The sequence below is a fragment of the Amyelois transitella genome, chromosome 19, assembly GCF_032362555.1.
Source record: "Amyelois transitella isolate CPQ chromosome 19, ilAmyTran1.1, whole genome shotgun sequence".
NCBI lineage: Eukaryota > Metazoa > Arthropoda > Insecta > Lepidoptera > Pyralidae > Amyelois > Amyelois transitella.
The window spans coordinates 6,860,115-6,877,984 of NC_083522.1; the positions used below are offsets into that span (position 1 = coordinate 6,860,115).

Sequence of the window (17,870 nt, forward strand, 5' to 3'; positions counted from 1 at the left end):
GGAAAGAAGTAGTCTCTGCCTACCCCTCCGGGAAAGAGGCGTGATTTTATGTATGTATGTATGTATAATAAAACACATAAATACAAATATGACGAAACCTATATTAAAAGTAGATATACATATATTTATATTAAACATTTAAAGCTTCATTCTTAGAAAGTTATGTCATATTCTTTAGAATATTATTTGTATTGTTAGAGCCATGAAATTGCATCAACTCATGTGGCTTTTCTAAAAAGAACAAAACATAAACAATAGGTATCAGAACACCTAAAACCAGGACACAGCTCAGTAAATGGTACCACTTCAGTCCAAAATCAGCACCTTGTGACGTCAGCTGCTTCACCACAACAGTTTCTACACTTTCTTTGTTTTTATTACTCGGCAACAGTTGGGTATCCTCAGACACAGGCTCCAGCAGTTCAGTATCAGTGTATGGAATCAATGATGGCGCCAGCTTACTATTTAAAACAATTTTGTTGTAATCAATCTCACAATCATTATTTCCTTTAGTCAAACTATCATTCAATAGTATGTTACTATGGTTCCCTCTATTGTGTAAATTGGTATTTAAATCTTGGAAAAGCGAATTCTTTGGAGTCTCCTTAGAAGTGGAAGGCACAGGATTAACAATAGTCATTGGCAATGTTTCAGTTAAAATAGAGTATGGTGTAACTGGTACCTTGATTGTTCGTCTGGCAAATATTTCATTATCCTTATGAATATGATTTACCCTTTTCAATTCTGAAATCTGAAGAAACACTTTTAATCAAACTAGGATATTTAGATAAAATAATGTGGAGTTTATAAGAATATTTATAAGATTGTTTTGATATGAATTTATTAATGGGAAATGTCTCATCTTAGTATGTGTTCAAGAATCAGATAAGTGCTCATAATCACAAAACAACCAACATAATACATGACAATATGATCATAAAGTTTGGTATAAAATAGTTCCAACAAATAAAATTAAATAAAGGTACATACGGAAGAATGAAATCGTAGCGCGATGGCTTGCAAAGTATCACCTTCGAGTACTTGCGCTTCAATATAATGTTCTGGTTGTTTCATTTTGTGTAGTTGTATTTGGTTCTGGTTATCTAAATCAGCATTATGACTAGAACCTGTATTATATGCCAGAACATCATCTCCACCGTGCATTATTCGTGTCCTATAGAAAATACATACAAGAAGCAATAATGTAACACGTAAACAACAAAGGGGATCTTTAACGTTTCATAAAATGAATTTACCTTTGTTTCATTGTCCAAAACAACGCTCAATCTTTTTGATTCTAGCATGACCCAATGTAAATTAACAGTATACTTGTACTTTCAATAATATATTTTGATTTTATTGTTATTAAAATAGGAAAAACACAGCTGTTAACTTTTATTCAACAGAACAAAAAAATGTTTTTAAGGTTTTGACATTTGATTTGACACATCATTAAAATTTGACATCCAGTTACGGCTGTCATTTGTCACACGTGTCATGTCACGTTCCGTGGTATGACCATTTCAGTCGATACTTTATGGGTTTAATGGGTATTTTATCTATTGTCGCATACAAAGTATAGTTTTTAGGAAATAAAAACTTTCGAGTATGGCCTTTGAGAGTATGTCATTTTTTCTATCAAACTACAACAGACAGCTTTACTTTTCAGGATAATATAATTATTACATATTCCTAAATTGTTTATGATTAACGGCATAAAGAAAATAAAAATGTAACTAAGACTTATATTGCCAAAAAAATATGGGCATTCTAAAAGAGAAGAGAAAAATAAGAAGCCAAAAATCTGATTGTTAAAATACCTGTCTGTCTGTATGTTTGTACTGCACATGACGCAATAACTATTGCTTCGATTTGAATACAGTTTTCTCTGATGTGTAAGTAAATAAATAATAAATAAATTCTTTATTGTCTTGAAAAAAATTCAATTTTAGAACCAAAGTTGTAAGGCTTCGTATAACTTGAGACTTACACAACAATTTCTCTCGCCACCCTTCTTAAAGGGGCAATACAGAGGGTCAGCTTTTGTGTATTGAGAATGTAGGCGAAGGAAGTCGCGGGTAACAGCTAGTCAACAATATGAGATGAAATCGATCTCTGCCTACTAGTATGATAAACCCAAAAGCGAATTATCAACATATGTAGGTATTCATAAATTCCCAATAAATATACTAAAACACAGACCACAGACCAAAACATACAACGCTTGGCTTGCCTTTCGGCAATAATTACTTTCATAATTGTTGAATTTGGAGTTGTGTGAATTGATTTTGGTCAAATTACAAAATATGTATACCTATATCTAGAGATTAGAAGGATTATAATATGGTCTGTGTAACAGGATAATGGTAACTTACCGACGGTCTAAGTAATCTGATTCAGCAGTGGCGCCTGTTCACAGCTACACAATTAAGGTTTTTTTTATCCTTCATAAATACATTAGGTAGGTATTGAAATTCCCCGTGTTACGAATAAAATTCTTTTGCCACCTGTCAGTAAAATGACGGTAATTTTTTTATTTTTGTTTTAGTCTTTTTGGTATAATCGAGATCGGTAATGTCTTAGAACGTGGGCTTCCGTTTCGGACTCGCCCGCGTTGAGTCCACGTTCAGTTGGATAGTGGAAATGAGATATAGTCAGTCATAGGTGTAAGCCTTTCGCCTAAAATAATAATTTCATGTTTAGAGCCTTTCCTTTCCTACGCTGGAAAAGCAGCTAGGAGCGAAGCCTCTAGCAAAAAAAAAGGAAGTAAAATCTTAAGTTTTATACACAGCGGTGAGCGGGGCGGGAGAAGGAGCAATCCTCATGCAATGAGAAGGATAAATTGTGTAGATGTATAAAGTTTGATTTTATTGGCAGAAGTAAAATTTACAAGTTTAATATCAAAATCGGTCTAGTCGTTTCTAAAATATTCACAATTTTGTACCAAATTAAGTGTTCTGGACGTCATAGTTTGCGGTGAACAACCAGTTATTAAAACACAATAAGTATATTTTAAATCATTTTATTATAATTTTAATAATTCCGAGTATTTTACACAACAGTTACAGAACATAAATACCTTTGGTATTGCGCCATAGTGTGTTAATAATTGCACATAATTAATTTACTAACTATTTTATGTACAAAAAATTGTTTAATACAAAACCGACTCCACATCGCTAGGTATAGGTAACAATAGCTTTCATGAATACATTGTTAATTAAATTTAATTCTATAAAATGACTATGGGTTTATTTTTACTTAATTTTTTTAATAAAAAGTGCATATTTTTTCATGTTATTACATACAACACTTTCATAAGTATTTAAATTTACGAAGAATATTTTTAATTACGGCAATATAAAATGAGTAAAAGTTATTTTGTTCTGTATATTATAACAAATTTAACATTAGACGTGATTCTAAAAATATTACCTTTAGAGCAGAATGGAAATACAAATAACTTATACAATTTGTAAGATTTTATACTTTATTGACAATCACAAAAAAAAATATCACAGAAAAAGATCAAAAAAAAATTGTATTCGCGATTTAGTAGAGGAAAGATCTAAATAACATAAAATAGTATATGCTATAATATTGGCATGTTTGTATAACGTTTTAATTGAGTCCCCATGCAAGCTTGGATTAGAATCTAGTGGGTTTGTCTGCATCTCATCAACATGTATAAAAATTTTAATTGTCACATGCGGAACTCGCCTTTGTTAGAAATTAAAGAAGTTTCTCCATTTACAATTAATAAAAAAATCGGAAAAGATCGCACTTATAAGAAATTTAGAAGTAGTGATTAGTTACTGTTATATATTTAGTTAATGAGGTCATATAGTTACGTAAAAGTTGTAATCATTTTTGTTCATATACAAACACAACCTTCCAAAAATATGTATATTCGTTAAAATAAATATTGACATTTGTGTCAAATACTACATTAATCGGTTTTAAATTCGTAATCAAATGCAATTAATAATAAATTTAAATGCAATTAATTATATGATTAAACGAAACTCATAGACAGTCGAATAAGATTTTGATTGGTTGAGAAATAATAAATGCAAATAAAAATAATAAACTTCTTGGATTACATGCACTACACGTGTAATACCAAATTTATATAAGTTTAATAATTGCATGTTTCATCATTTTGCGCCAAACTCCGCATTCGTTCAATACCAAGAAATATATTTAAAAAAAATTTTATTGAGTCATTATTAAACAAGTTTGAAAAACACAGTATTAATATTACACCACACAAAATCAGACAAATTTATTTACAAGATGATAAAAATTATTCGTTATGCGAAAATATTTACAACTTTATTCAAAATGAAATAATACTGAGTAATAAATATTTGTGCCCAACAATTTTAATAAATTGATTCAATGTTGAAATACGGAAGGCGTCAAAAGTAAGTAAAGTAAAAAAAATATAGTTAGAATATTTTTAATTTTTTACGTCAAATAATATTGTGAATTCATAACTTATGTTTAGCTGCCAAGAATCAAAGCGTTTTCTTTACTGTTATTTTAATTGCTACAGTTAAACCCGTACTTCTAAAATGTCCGGTTCAGATTAAACGAAGTAGGTATGTAAATAAAAAGAAAACAAAGCTCAAACATATTTTTTTCTTTGAATTCACTCAAGTCAAATATTTATTCTGTGATCATAGTTATAAAGTCAATAAAATAAAAAAAAACTGACATATTTATTCCTAAATAAAAAAGTGGAGTTGATGATAACAGCAAAGATCAAATATCACATTACAGAAGCGTTAAAAAAACTTTAAAATAGGGCGTTGCTTATACATATCACAGGTTGCGTTTCAAGGCCTATACAAACTCGAACGCGCTCCGTCCAAATTCATATATGTCTTAACATAATACTAGGGCGACAATGGTCAGTGGGTATACAGCTTAACCTCGACTATACCTAAATACTAGTTAATATACCGCCGTAAAACTATATCGGAAATATTAGACACAGATTTGATGCAAAATTCTATATTTTATAACGAATGACTTAATTTAGACTTGTTTTGGACTAGATGATTTCGACTGGCAAGCGACTAAAGGTGTATCACTAACCTAAAAAGAAATGTGTTGGGGTATAAAATATAGAATTTCCACCGAGGGAAGGGAACCGCTAAGATCTAATATACGAGATCGATGACTATATATTTTTTATTGTGACAAGACCGCCCGTTGTCCGCTGTTCTGTAATGACTACTTCAAAACCTGCCACATACAAACTGATGGGAAAACGGAGATATAGCGAAGCCGTGACTAATCATACAAACTCAAATCATACTTATACTCGTTTGCCTCCGCTTTCGTTTCTATGTGGCAGCTTTAGAACCACCGCACTACATGTACCAGAATGGTAGATACATTTTACTGTAAATTCATAAAGATTTAACTGAAAAGTACATGTGTAGCAACAGTTGAAAGAACTCTATTGTCTATTCTCGTCTATTCGAGACTCATTCTTAATCTAAAATTTATACGTATAGAAAAATGCATCCAGTGCAAAACGATAGCAAAGCAACTATTGACAGATTCATAGAATCGAGCGCGAATAGACAAAGAGTTTTTGGTTCCCATAGATTTATTGATATACTAGCGTTATAGAGTGGCTGGAGACAGTAACGAGATTTAAATTTTAAATACTTCTAAGAACATAATGAGTCTGTGATGTATCTCAGTTCGAGCAACATTTAATTAATCAATAACCAAAATTCATAGAAGATTTTCGTTAAAAAGTAGTACTTCTTTAATTTAACAGATATTATTGTAATGGTTATTAGCGCGTAAAAATGGGATCTTATTTCAGATCAAAGACTGCACGAAAATTTGTTTTCTCTTGAAATAATTGCACGCACTAGAGGAATAACAGGGCCATTACTTTGGTCAAACACCATAAAAAAACAACACACACCTCCACATATTACGACATGACGAAAAATATTAAACGATTCAATCTAAATTTTCTGTCATAACCTTAAACGCTAGTGCCCAACAAACCTACGAGCGTTCCGGCCGCAGACTAACAAACCGGACAGAGCGGACTCACGCGTGATCGAACCCTTGGAAATCAGACGGCCAGTTCTCTCTCCTCGCAGCTCTATCAGAGCCTGTGCACGCGAAAAACGCGTCTCCTTCAAACGGATCCGATTCCCTAGTGAATATATTTACCGATTCCGACTTTTTGATATCTTTGTGTGCTTGTTGCGGTTTGGTTCTGAGCGGGGGGACGTCGCTCTCGTCCTCCTCGGCGATGGAGGCGGTGCGGCCGCGCGGCGCGAAGTCGTCCTCGAACATGGAGCGCGGCGACACGGAGTCCGAGTCGAACCGGAAGCGCGCCGCCGGCGACTCCGCGTGCGCGCGCGAGCTGCCGCCCGACACCGGGGACGGCTCCGATTCGAACGCGAATCTGACAACGGCGAACGTGTGTTTCTCATACAGTGTAATTTTTTCTTTTTTTTTTATTCCAAGTTCAAATCGCCGTGCTAAATTGTATAGCTTTTTTTGGATATCATTTGAATTCCTGTGGACCAGCGCCGTAGAATGGCAAGCGCTACGCCGTTTCATTTCGTGCGAAAAACTATATCGGCGAAAGTTTTCCGCGTGATAAAAATAGCGTCACGCGTGCCATGCTGATGCGGACTGGATTGAGATTTAACCCAGGATAGTATGTAGCTATTGTATTTTATAAAGATGCAATCAAAAACACACATGAAAAGGGAAGTCTTTCTGACAAACAGCATTATTATAAAACTCTTTCCTAGTTATCACTGCATGTCTTAATTTAGAATCTCTACTTTCTTTAAAGACGTTATTTGATTTTACGATTGCAACAATGAGTTAGATGTTAATTGTCATATTCTTACCTAGTTCCTTCTAAAGAAGAATACGGCGTACGTTTTTTATTCGCTGAATTGGGCGTGTCGTGGAAGTCATTGTCGAACGGCGAGGGATGGTCACGATCCCGTGGAGAGAAATCGTTCGAGAACCGATTGTCCCGCCGGTCGCGGGATTCCCGCGCTTCCCGCATTTCCCTGCGAGCGCGTCTTCTCGCTTCCCGAGTTTCTCGTCCTTCGCGTGTTTCTCGAATATCCCGTGTTTCTCGTACATCGCGTGTTTCTCGCTCCGTTTCTCGCCAGGATCCCGTGCCGTAACGACGACTCGGCCATCCTAACGTTGAGCCGTATCTGTGAATTTTTAATCGATACATAAATTGGGCTTATTTTTATCAAGTTTGCAAGGTACAATACAAACAACTTTTTGATGAACAAAAAAAATTACAATTATTTTTACATAATACATACCTTCTATCGCTCGGATCTTCACTTTGTCTTAATTCCGCTCTACGTCTCGTCTCGCGCCATCCTAACGAACCATAATTTCTTTCTGAAATTTAATAAAGTATTGAGAAGGAGTTGTCAAAAATACCAAACCATAAGTTTGTATATTCCTTTGTTAATTAGCACATTACACTTTATCAATTTGAATAAACTCTTTGAAACTTCTGGCCCTATTTATAGTATTAAAAAGGCATAAGAAACTTTTCATAACGGAATAAAGTACTATACCCGTAGATTTGATATATAAATAAGGACTGACCGTCTCTCCTCCACCGTTGGTCGGGCCACCGGTCTCTCGGCGAAGACCGGCCAGATCCGCAGCCGTCACTGTAACTGCGAAAAGAATATGAAATATGGTACGGTACATATATGGTTTATTTCTTTACGTATGTGCTATAATATTCTTCTGGATTTTGTCTCGGTTGCATCCTCACCACTCTGCAGACAAGCCTGAGGTATTGACCATGGATCCTGGATTGGATAAGTTAGGTTTTTTCACTTAGCGACTCCTATCTGAATTTTTGTAGGGGAACCCAACCCGTATTGGATTGATCCATGGATACATATTTATTTCCTTAATGTGTGCGGGTTTTTCCTTACCTTAAGAGCATCGGTTTGTATTCAAACTAATAGTACATAACTACGAAAATAGACATTTTTACAGGATTTGAACCTGTGCCTTTATACTTATTACGCATTTTAACTGAACACATTACTAAAGATCGGAATAGGTAGATTGAATTGAAGTCAATGAACTGAAACGTATATATTAATATGGACATGCCTCCGCCCGGGATTGCGGGATTCGTAAATTATTATATAGTAGATTTTTGTGGGATGAATAATATATTAGTGGTAGCTGTTTTCCCCCGACTTCGTTCACGTAAATTGTAGTCCTATGTTACCTGCGGACAATGTAGTTTACTGTTAGTGTAAGTACTAAAATGGAATCCCGGAAAAGAGGCTTATCCATGTTATGCTTTCTATGGTAATTCATGATGCAAGTACATAAAATCAATCTACCTATTCCGATCTCTGCACATATTCGGAACCGACTCAAGACGTGATGATTATAATATAAATGTGCGTATGAACTCACTCGTCCTCGTCGTAGGAATGCCTGGGCTTCCTGTGGCGCTCCTTGTCCCGGTAGTCCTTGCCGGGCTCCCGGGCGCGGCAGTCCCGGTAGCCGCGCTCCCGGTAGCCGCGCTCCCAGCCGTCGCCGTCCCGCTCCCGGCTGCGACGCTCTCTCCTGTGCTCCCTCTCCTGGATATCATTCTGTTATTACATATACATATACCTATACTCTTCATTACTGAACGGGCCGAGGGTCTGGTGGATCAGTCATAATAAAAAAAAACACCAGATTTTCCGGTTTTTGTTTAGTTTAGTTCAGGATCTAGTCTAGTCGTCGTCTCAGTCAAATCGATAGTAATTTTTTTTAATAATCTGTCGGTCAGTTTTATTCGTCTTAATGACAAGTCAGAGACTATGTCTGCCCATGGAGGCTGAACGGCCTCAACGATTCATTCCAAATCTAAAGTACTAATCCGACAGATACTTTTGATAGATAGACTTCCGACAGATTTTGCGTAAAACATGAAGTTTTATTCTTTTTGTAGTCGTAAAAATCAGGCAATTTTTACTAGTAAATCTGAAGAACTTTTTAGAGAAATGTCAGGATAAAAAATTAAATTTGCCACCCATTGGGCGATCAGCATATACTACTTTATGTAAAGTCTATGTTTCAAAAGCTTTTGTGTCCCAATAGGACAACTCAGTTCAATAAACTGTTTGGTGTTTAAAAAGTCAAATCACTGTGACGTCATAATCACTTAATATGGTTAGTGCTTAAAAAGCGGCCTTACATATGTGAATCAATAAAACAAAAAAAGAAATTAATTTGATAAATTTCCGACTTGCCTTGCTATCCCTCCGATCCCGGCCGCTGCCCGAGTCCCTCCGATCCCGCCCCGAGTCCCTCCCGTCCCTACTGAGATCCCGATCCGATCGGTCCCGTTTGTCCCTTAGTTTATCCTTTTCTCTGCCACTCCCGCTGTCTAGGCATTCTCTCGAGCCGGACGAATTGTGTCTGAAAATTTAACTCGCATCTTAATTTCATACTATTTTTTATTCTCTCAACGTAATGATTTTGAATATGTTCCGTATAAAAAAGGAGAAAAGTTAACTAATAATATAAATGGTCAGTTATTTGAGGGGTCTAAAAAGTGTTAAAAAAAAAGCTTTACTTTGCTACAACGTTTATCAAACTTAACAATTGTACTCTAGAAAATTAGATTAGTACTGAATTTCGGAACATCCTCTTTTAGCGCACACACTATACAACACTATACAAGGAACTAAAACTCTGTAAATTTCAAGACTCCAGGCTGAGCGGTTAGTCTTTGGCGTTCATATGTTAGCCAATGTGCCATGAAATAGAATAGAATAGATTTATTTTCAAAATTGGAAAAAATTGGATACAAGGCATCACTTATTGACGTCACATCACTTAAATCTATATAATTATAACTACTACCGCTTCCAAAGCGCATGTGTAGAAGAAGCGGCGGAACAAACTACACTGCAGCATTTTCATCGGACGTCAATATACAAATATAGATCTCTTAAATCTAAATCATGGACGAATGTACATTGTCTACATTAAAAAACATGAATGAATGTAGAACTAGTAGTAAATATTTAATTGACTGGTAACAGCGACCGACCTGGAGTCCCTGTGCCGCAGCGGGCCGCGCGGCGCCGTGTTGGGCTCCTCGTCCCACGGCGACACGTCGCGGGACGACGACGACGTGTGAACTGGCAATTTAGAATATACTTATTAAAAGTCTAGTTTGAAGCTTGGTGCTGAAAGATTTATACCTTGTATTTATATACATACAAAGTTAAGTGTATATCTCTTGGGTAGTAGACGAAGCCAACAGTCTCGAAAAGACTGTAAGGTGACAGGTGCTCCTGCTTTTATAGGTCAGATGGGAGTCGTTTCGTGTTAAAACCTGACTCACCAAATCCAGGTGTCATGGTCAAAGGCATACGCCGGGCTCCTCTCCAGAGTGGTGAGAATGCATAAAGCTAGGATGAAGAAGAACACGTCTGTATCCGTTACGGGGTAGACAGCAACAGCTTTGCTGTCTATTAAATTAGTCTATAAAACACGTGCATGACGAAATATTTATAAATAATACAGGTATTAAACGAGCACATAGCGTACACGGAGCAGTAGCCCGCTGGTTTTCAGTCACTCGGTGACCACGGATCATTGTAACATGTTTCGGAACGTGGGAGTGTGTATACATACATACATACTTATGGTCACGTCTATATTCCTTGCGGGGTAAACAGAGCCAGAGCCGGTCTTGAAAAGACCGAATAGCCACGTTCAGCTATTTGGCTTAATGATAGAATTGAGATTCAAAAAGTGACAGGTTGCTAACCCATCGCCTAAAAAAAGAATCCCAAGTTTGTAAGCCTATTATCCCTTAGTCGCCTTTTACGACATCCATGGGAAAGAGATGGAGTGGTCCTATTCTTTTTTGTATTGGTGCCGGGAGCCACACGGCACACGGGAGCCGCATGGAGCGTGTATGTGTGCAGTAGATATATAACACAGCTTACCGGCGCGGCCGCGGCGCGCGCGCGGCTCGGAGTCGGAGGACCAGGGCGAGGCGCGGCCCAGCGCCGCCCAGCGCGCGCGCCCGCCCGCGCCCGCGCCCCCGCCCGCCTCTGGCGAACAACCACCCACTTCATTCACTATTCTTTTTTTAAATGACAATTATTATGTGATATGAAATATCGCACGAATTCGAATTTTGAATTTGAAATTTAATATAGACAACTAGCTTTCACCCGCAGCTTCGCATGCGTGAATTGAGCGCCTTATTTGTATCCTATTAAAAAAAATATTTCTAAACATTCCAAGTAGACCCTCATTCTAGTTGTTAATAGGTAGCACGTCTAACTTACTACCTATTAACAACTGGACCCAACTAGAAGCAAAAAAATTTGTCCATCCATGTGAAATTAAATCTTAAAAATATCACTTTAAAATCCTCTAATCTTTACCTAGAGTTTTAGGTTTGAGAATTGTATAGTTCATTGTGATACATTAAGAACCATTTTGAATGGTATGTGTAAAATTAGGTACATATAAAAGTGAAGACGTTTTTGTTTTACTTATTTTTTCATAGCATTATCTTGTTTGAAGTTAGTAGATATTAACTGCTAAACTTATGCTATTCTATACTCTTATAGGTCTTATCTTATAAAGAAAAAGTGAGTAAAACACATTGACAAATTCATATAAACACAGAAAACCTTAAAAATACATGATCAATAATAATAATAAAGCTGTCACCACTAGTCTCCCACATTAATCATCGGGAAAATAAACATACAGATTTATTTTCGCGATGAGAGTTTGAAAGTGTTTTTCAACTCACCTTTAATTTCCGGCGAAGATCCGCTAGCCACATCACTAATAGACTCTGTGGATAGTCTCGCCGGCGGCTGCAACTTCCTCATCGGAGTCAACTCCACCTGAATCTCTTTCTTCTCTACTTCCACCTTCTTCTCCTCCTCCCTCTCTTTCACTATCATCGGACTCTTTCTAAACGCGTCTTCAACGTGAGAAAACGACAGAGAACTATTATCTATACAATCGAAAAAGTCCGAATTGTCAAAACCGTCAGATTTCTCATCAGATTTCTTCCGCTCCTTAGGAACTTCAGGAGGTAGGGATTCAAATTCGTCTTGAGGTGGCTCGGTTATAGTTATTTCGCGTAAAGCTGCATATCTGTCGTTGTTGCGTTGTGTTATATGCGTTACGTCACTAGTGTCTTCCTGTTTTGTGTCGACGTTACCATTATCTCTAGGAGAAATACTTCGTCTAGTCTTTTCTATCTGTAAAGTCTTCATAACAGATTTGATATCATCTATTTTAGCGTCTATTTGTGACGGTTTTGGACTGACTGAATTCCTAAACATATTGAACGAGTCTAGAGTTAGTTCGTCGAGTGACTTCAATGGACTTTTGGACGTTTCTTTAGCTTCGATTTCTTTTTGTTCGTTCGCTCGCATCAGATCATTTATAGCCGTAAGTTCTTCTTTTTCATCGTAATCCTGTTTCGATTCAGTCTCTGGCATCGGGTCGGGGTCTAAGATAGATTTGGCTATAAGTTCTTGTTCTTGTATTTCTCTGAAGGCGGCGTAACGGTCGTAAGACGCGTTCGCTTTTTTGTCGAAATCGTCGAAGTTGGCGACGAAAGTGTCAGGTTCAGTGGTGGGGGCGAAATTGTCTTCGAACTGAGTTTGGAATTCTGGCATAGATGGCGCTGAAGGAGCTGGCTTCTCTGGTATCGTGATAGTGGAGGGGATAGTTATTGGCTTCTCTTTCTCCGTTCTAAATGAAGGGTCAACGTTGATACGCTGAAACACAGAATTTTACCAATATAGATCTAAGTTTGTATTAGGTTTTCGAAGCTCTTTACTCAAGTTCTTTTTTTTCTTGTAGTAGTTTTTAGTCTAATAGTAAAAAGTAGCTTTTTAGTCTAACATTGGTCATTGCAACCGCTAAGATTTGCATCAAGAATGCACCATTGTGGAGTGGAGGTAAAAAGGTCAGACAAAGATATACATAAAATCACGCCTCTTTCCCGGGCGAGACAGACTACATTTTTTCACTTGTCACGATCCCTGTATACTTCTTTCATTACATCCATCTCCTTCATTCTCTTTATCCAAGGTTTAAGGAACTTATACCTAAAATTGACAAAAATGAATTCATAATTACCGCTCTATCGTTGTCGGCCGCTAAATAAGACCTAAGGTACTCGGTGAGTTGAGGAAGCGTCATCGAAGATAAAGTCGTGGCGGGGACTCGTAACCTGTTAATAAAAAAGCGATGTCATGAGAAATCCTGTACCAGGCAACTGGATCCTTTACCCGAACTGAGTTGATGAAGACTGAAGAAGATTTAATCAAATTAAGGAGATGCTCAGTGACCTCGGATCATAGTAACATGATTCAAAACGTTCGAGATAAAATAAAGGTACGATACGTGAGCGTTTTATACCTGTATCATTTAGAAATAGTAAATTAAGGAGGGCCTGGAGGGACTTTTATTAATCACCATTCGTTTAAAAAATTACCTCGCCGCCAGTTCGTCCATGGTGCACGTGAGGAGTTGGCTGAGAGTGATGTCGAACCTCCTGGCTGCTGGTAACGGGGGTGGAGCTGGTGTGAGGTATTCCTCTTCACTGCTGTTGGTAGCAGCTGATGCTGAAGCCGAAGATAGGCGAGGTTTCGTGCTGCGGTCCGCCTGTATACCAGAAAAAAGTTAAAGTTTAATTACGCCTTTAAGTTTCTCGTAGTTCTGCTAGTAAGACTATTTGGTAGGACTGCTGATATGGGGGGATATATTTAATATAGCAGCATAACGAACAATGTGCCACGTAGGAAGTACATCTCTTCCGTAGTGTACTGAAGGTGGTGTTCTTTTGCGTGTGGTTCACTGTACATATTGTGGCGACTCTGGCTATCCAAATGGGAGACAGGCCGGATGGTATGTATGTATGTATGTGCCGCTTCGGTCTCCCCGGCGCCTCCTCACAGCCCGTGAGCCCTATAAAAGCGCGCGCACGCGCCCCGGGTCTTCACTTTTGGACTCTCAGCGTTCACCAAGTAGCTCGCTATTCTCTAGCCGCTACTAGCTGGATCTATAGCTAAATCCACGACCTCTTGTAAAACTGGTCCAAATATTTTTTTTTTAATTCTATCTATTTTTTAATTATCTCCTGCGACGTCTTCTGTGGCGCAGCGGTAGTACGCTTGTCTGTGTCACCGGAGGTCCCGGGTTCGAATCCCGGCCAGGGCATGATGAGAAAAGAACTTTCTCTGATTGGCCTGGGTTTTGGATGTTTATCTATAAAAGTATTTATTATACAATATAGTATCGTTGAGTTAGTATCTCGTAACACAAGTCTCGAACTTACTTCGAGGTTAACTCAATCTGTGTAATTTGTCCTGTTTATATTTATTTATGTCTTATCAATCGCCAAAATATAAAGAACTCACTAAAGGCTCCTTCTTCCTGGCGGGTCTCGGCAGCGGCGGCCCCGGCGCGGCGGGGCTCAGACTGCGGGCGGGCGGCGCGCCGTCCGGCGGCTCGTCGTGCGGCGGGCGCGGCGGCGGGCGCGCGGCCGCCACGTCGGCCGGCTTCTTGGGCGGCAGCGGGGGCGGGGGCGAGCTGCCGGGGGGCGGGCCCGCCGCGCGCGGCCGCGCCGTCGGCGTTATGCTCGTGTCCGTGCTCTGGAATCGAGTCGCCCGCAGGTCACTACTTTTCTTGTTTATATTACTATAGTTCAATTTCGTTGTCAGACTTGTGACGAAATTAAGTCCAAGTGAAAAACGTTTGCTGTATATCGCGGATCTGGGCTTTGTTTTCTATACTAAGTTAGTTATACTTCTGTTCAAGGAAATTAATTTGGCTATTTACATTTTTAGAGTAATTTCAATTATTTTTTCAAAACAGAGCAATTGTAAAAAATTACTTGAAGGAAACTAGCTTTGATTTAAAAGATGGTAGAATTCCTTTAAATGTTATGTTTAGTTTTCGGCATGTTAGACTGTACTCGCAGCTCATTTTTGAAAAATTGGATTTTTTCGGCATTTTAGTCCTTCCGCGAAATTGACAAATACTTATTTCAAAACAAAAATAAATTCGCCATTATTAAAGCAATACATACCTGTCTTTGCAGCCTGGGCGACTTCGGCACGGGCTCCGGCGGCAGCGACACTTGCAACGGGCCATTGAACACATTCTTCTCAGCACTCTCAGTCTTATCACTCTCCCTACCAAATCGGCCCTTTATCTCTTCCGCCCTCGTTACCCGGGGGAATTCCTGCATACTTGTGAACGGATCGTCTTTGAACGAATCGAACGGATCCGTATTATCGAACGGATCCGTCTCGGCGAACGGATCCGCCGCGAACAGATTCCCCGAGAACAGAGGTTTCGCGACCGTCACCGAGCCTCCGGAATGTCTGGTTAGCGACGTCATAGTAGTCGCCGGCCCGTAGTCGGCCAATTCTGTTGTCAAAGGGGGGTCTGATAGTATATTTTGTGGCTGAACCAGGTCTTTGAGCACTTTCTTTGGTGGGTTTTTGAGCTCCTGAAAGAAGAGTTTTTTGTCAACGTAAGGTTTGCTTCGGCCGGTGCCGAGGGGGTCAAGTTCGGTGAATACGTCGTAACCGAGCGACGGCGCCGCGGCCGCGGGCTGGCTCACCTGTAACAGCCACAGGGACGCTCCATGAGACCAAATACTCGCCGCGGCGGGACGCCAGACATGACACCGTCACAAATAATGCAGATCTTTTAATTTAACTACTTCTTTTAATCTAGCGACTATTGAAAGTGACGTAGTGAATGTATTAGTTTCTCTGTCTGTTTGAGTTTGAGCTCTGTCTACGTTGGTAAAAATAACGCAACGAAAGAATCGACAGGATGTACTTTTATGAAAAATTAAATTATCCCTTCATATATTTTTCTAATAATATAATAAATTTTAATCATTTAGTAATTTCTGTTTATATCAATTATAAACTTTAACCAACTGCGCTACTTTAAAGGGAAAAGTAGGTGACGTAAACTAATTACAATATCATCACGGTTCGTGTCATGTCTGCAAGTTATTTAGTCTTATGGTAGAACTCACGATCAACTTTTAGTCATGCATAGGAAGCTCATACATTGTACAACCGGTTTCATTGTAGAATGATATCTGGCTTTTATATTCATGCTCACTTATTCATGAAAATTAAAAAAAAAATTGTTTTCCAAAATAATTTTAGCAATAATTTCATTAACGTCAGACGATGAGTCACATGCGTTTCCGAATGCACCTCACCTGTATTGAGAGCCATGTGTTTACTGTTAACATTACTACTAGGGCCTTTCCGGGTAGACTTAGATAGGTTCCAGCTCCCGTAGCATTTTTTATCGCGTGAGAAACTATCGCTGTTTCGCTTTTTATTATAACTTGAAACGGGATGGCGATAGATAGTAAAATATATCGAGCATACAATTCAGGTTAAGTAAGACAAGAGTAATACGTATTTTTACCATTAATTTAATAGGAACGAAAGTCATTCTACAACAAACGAGGTGATAACATAAAGTTGATAGTGCGCTACAAGCCAAGAAGAGTCGCAACATCAAGGGCGGTCAGACGGCACAGGGAACGCTAGATTGCTTCACGGCCATAATGCGGCATTCATAATGGCACAATAATATAGGATTTTTGTATAATTTACTAGCGACCCGCCCCGGCTTCGCACGGGTGCAAAATTATAAATGTTATTATACATAAAAACCTTCCTCTTGAATCACTCTACCTGTAGAGTGATGTAACAGGTTACAAAAAACGCATCAAAATCCGTTGCGTAATTTTAAAGATTTAAGCATACAGACAAACAGACTAAAATAGCGACTTTGTTTTATACTATGTAGTGATTCTTAGGAGGAGACGTACATTTCTAAGGGACAAATAGATTATGTTCGCCCTGGAATTTTCGAACCGGTAGAGCTTAAATTAAATAAAAGAAAATCGAGTATTTGTCTTCCCTATGAAAATATTACTAAAAGTATGTTTACTTTAACAAAAAACCTTTCTTTTGGTAACGTATGGGGCTATTTCAAAATCAGAAAGTTAAAAGTCCCTCATTCAAAATCGGCGTGAAAGTGATATGTGGAAAAGTTTTTATTGGATATTCTTCAAGTCCTGTTGTAAATTATTTTAAAAATAGCACCTATTATGTTCCTATATTATTATGCCATGTTTTACACGATGAAATAAGAGTAAAGATGCCTTATGGCAAAGCCTTAAGGTACCTTTTACGGGGTATGCGTATGGTATTGACCACGGGTCAGTGTTTAAAACTAAAATGAAACATAATATAAAAAACACATCAACGTTTTTCCTCTACATGTAACTAGAAGATTTCGGTTTTAAGGAATATGTATAACCTTTCTTTTGTGTTGTATATCTTGTATGTATGTTGTATCTAAGACCTGTATAAAAGATTTTTATTTTCAAAATTGTTGACCATCATAGAAATTGGAATACTATAAGACTTGAGAAGTGGTTATATTGGTGATTGTAACGCGACAACTGATGGTTGTGACACCACAACGTTTGCATTCATTCATGTCATTCTGAAATTTCTGTAATATTATACTTACATTTGTTTGAAAACTTTACATCCGCGAAAACAATGCGATATGTAAGAGTATACTATGGCATTTCTACCGTCTTACAGTATTCCGAAGGCCTCTAGTCCACAGCCTTATTCAAGAAGAGTCCTAAAGGAGGCGCCATCGTCAACAAATCAATAAATAAACATTCAAAAGTATAAATTTGGTAACTGCTGTGCGATATATTATGCATACTGGTGACTAACATACACACTGATATA

At 38.1% G+C, this 17,870-nt stretch overlaps 2 protein-coding genes across 8 annotated transcripts in view; both read right to left on the reverse strand.

Moving 5' to 3' along the window:
• Positions 1-81: 81 nt before the first annotated feature.
• Positions 82-1,434, reverse strand: LOC106132683 (lysM and putative peptidoglycan-binding domain-containing protein 3). The gene is made up of 3 exons (XM_013332171.2): positions 1,257-1,434; positions 991-1,174; positions 82-751 (listed from the first exon to the last, which is right to left on the reverse strand). The coding sequence occupies exons 1-3, from the start codon at positions 1,265-1,267 to the stop codon at positions 161-163; spliced, it is 786 nt and encodes a 261-aa protein (XP_013187625.2). The 5' UTR covers positions 1,268-1,434; the 3' UTR covers positions 82-160.
• A 1,572-nt stretch (positions 1,435-3,006) lies between these two features.
• LOC106132528 (protein disabled) overlaps positions 3,007-17,870 on the reverse strand; it is a 28,324-nt gene continuing 13,460 nt past the window's right edge. For 5 of the 7 annotated variants that reach the window (XM_060949595.1, XM_060949594.1, XM_060949591.1 and 2 more), the window contains 13 exons: positions 15,143-15,682; positions 14,472-14,705; positions 13,547-13,716; positions 13,189-13,282; positions 11,840-12,824; positions 11,016-11,123; positions 10,109-10,199; positions 9,303-9,471; positions 8,479-8,645; positions 7,639-7,712; positions 7,344-7,425; positions 6,906-7,226; positions 3,007-6,448 (listed from right to left, as the gene is read on the reverse strand). In XM_060949595.1, the coding sequence (XP_060805578.1) occupies positions 6,085-6,448; positions 6,906-7,226; positions 7,344-7,425; positions 7,639-7,712; positions 8,479-8,645; positions 9,303-9,471; positions 10,109-10,199; positions 11,016-11,123; positions 11,840-12,824; positions 13,189-13,282; positions 13,547-13,716; positions 14,472-14,705; positions 15,143-15,682 (3,399 nt within the window). In that variant the 3' untranslated portion in view covers positions 3,007-6,084. The remainder of the gene's footprint in view (positions 6,449-6,905; positions 7,227-7,343; positions 7,426-7,638; positions 7,713-8,478; positions 8,646-9,302; positions 9,472-10,108; positions 10,200-11,015; positions 11,124-11,839; positions 12,825-13,188; positions 13,283-13,546; positions 13,717-14,471; positions 14,706-15,142; positions 15,683-17,870) is intronic. The other 2 variants (XM_060949597.1, XM_060949596.1) reach the window with 2 other exon arrangements.

Bases quoted from the DNA above. Each gene is read 5' to 3' on its own strand.
- LOC106132683 (XM_013332171.2), bottom strand. The intron at 752-990 runs GTATGTACCTTT...GTGTTTCTTCAG, and splicing joins CGCTACGATTTCATTCTTCC to ATTTCAGAATTGAAAAGGGT.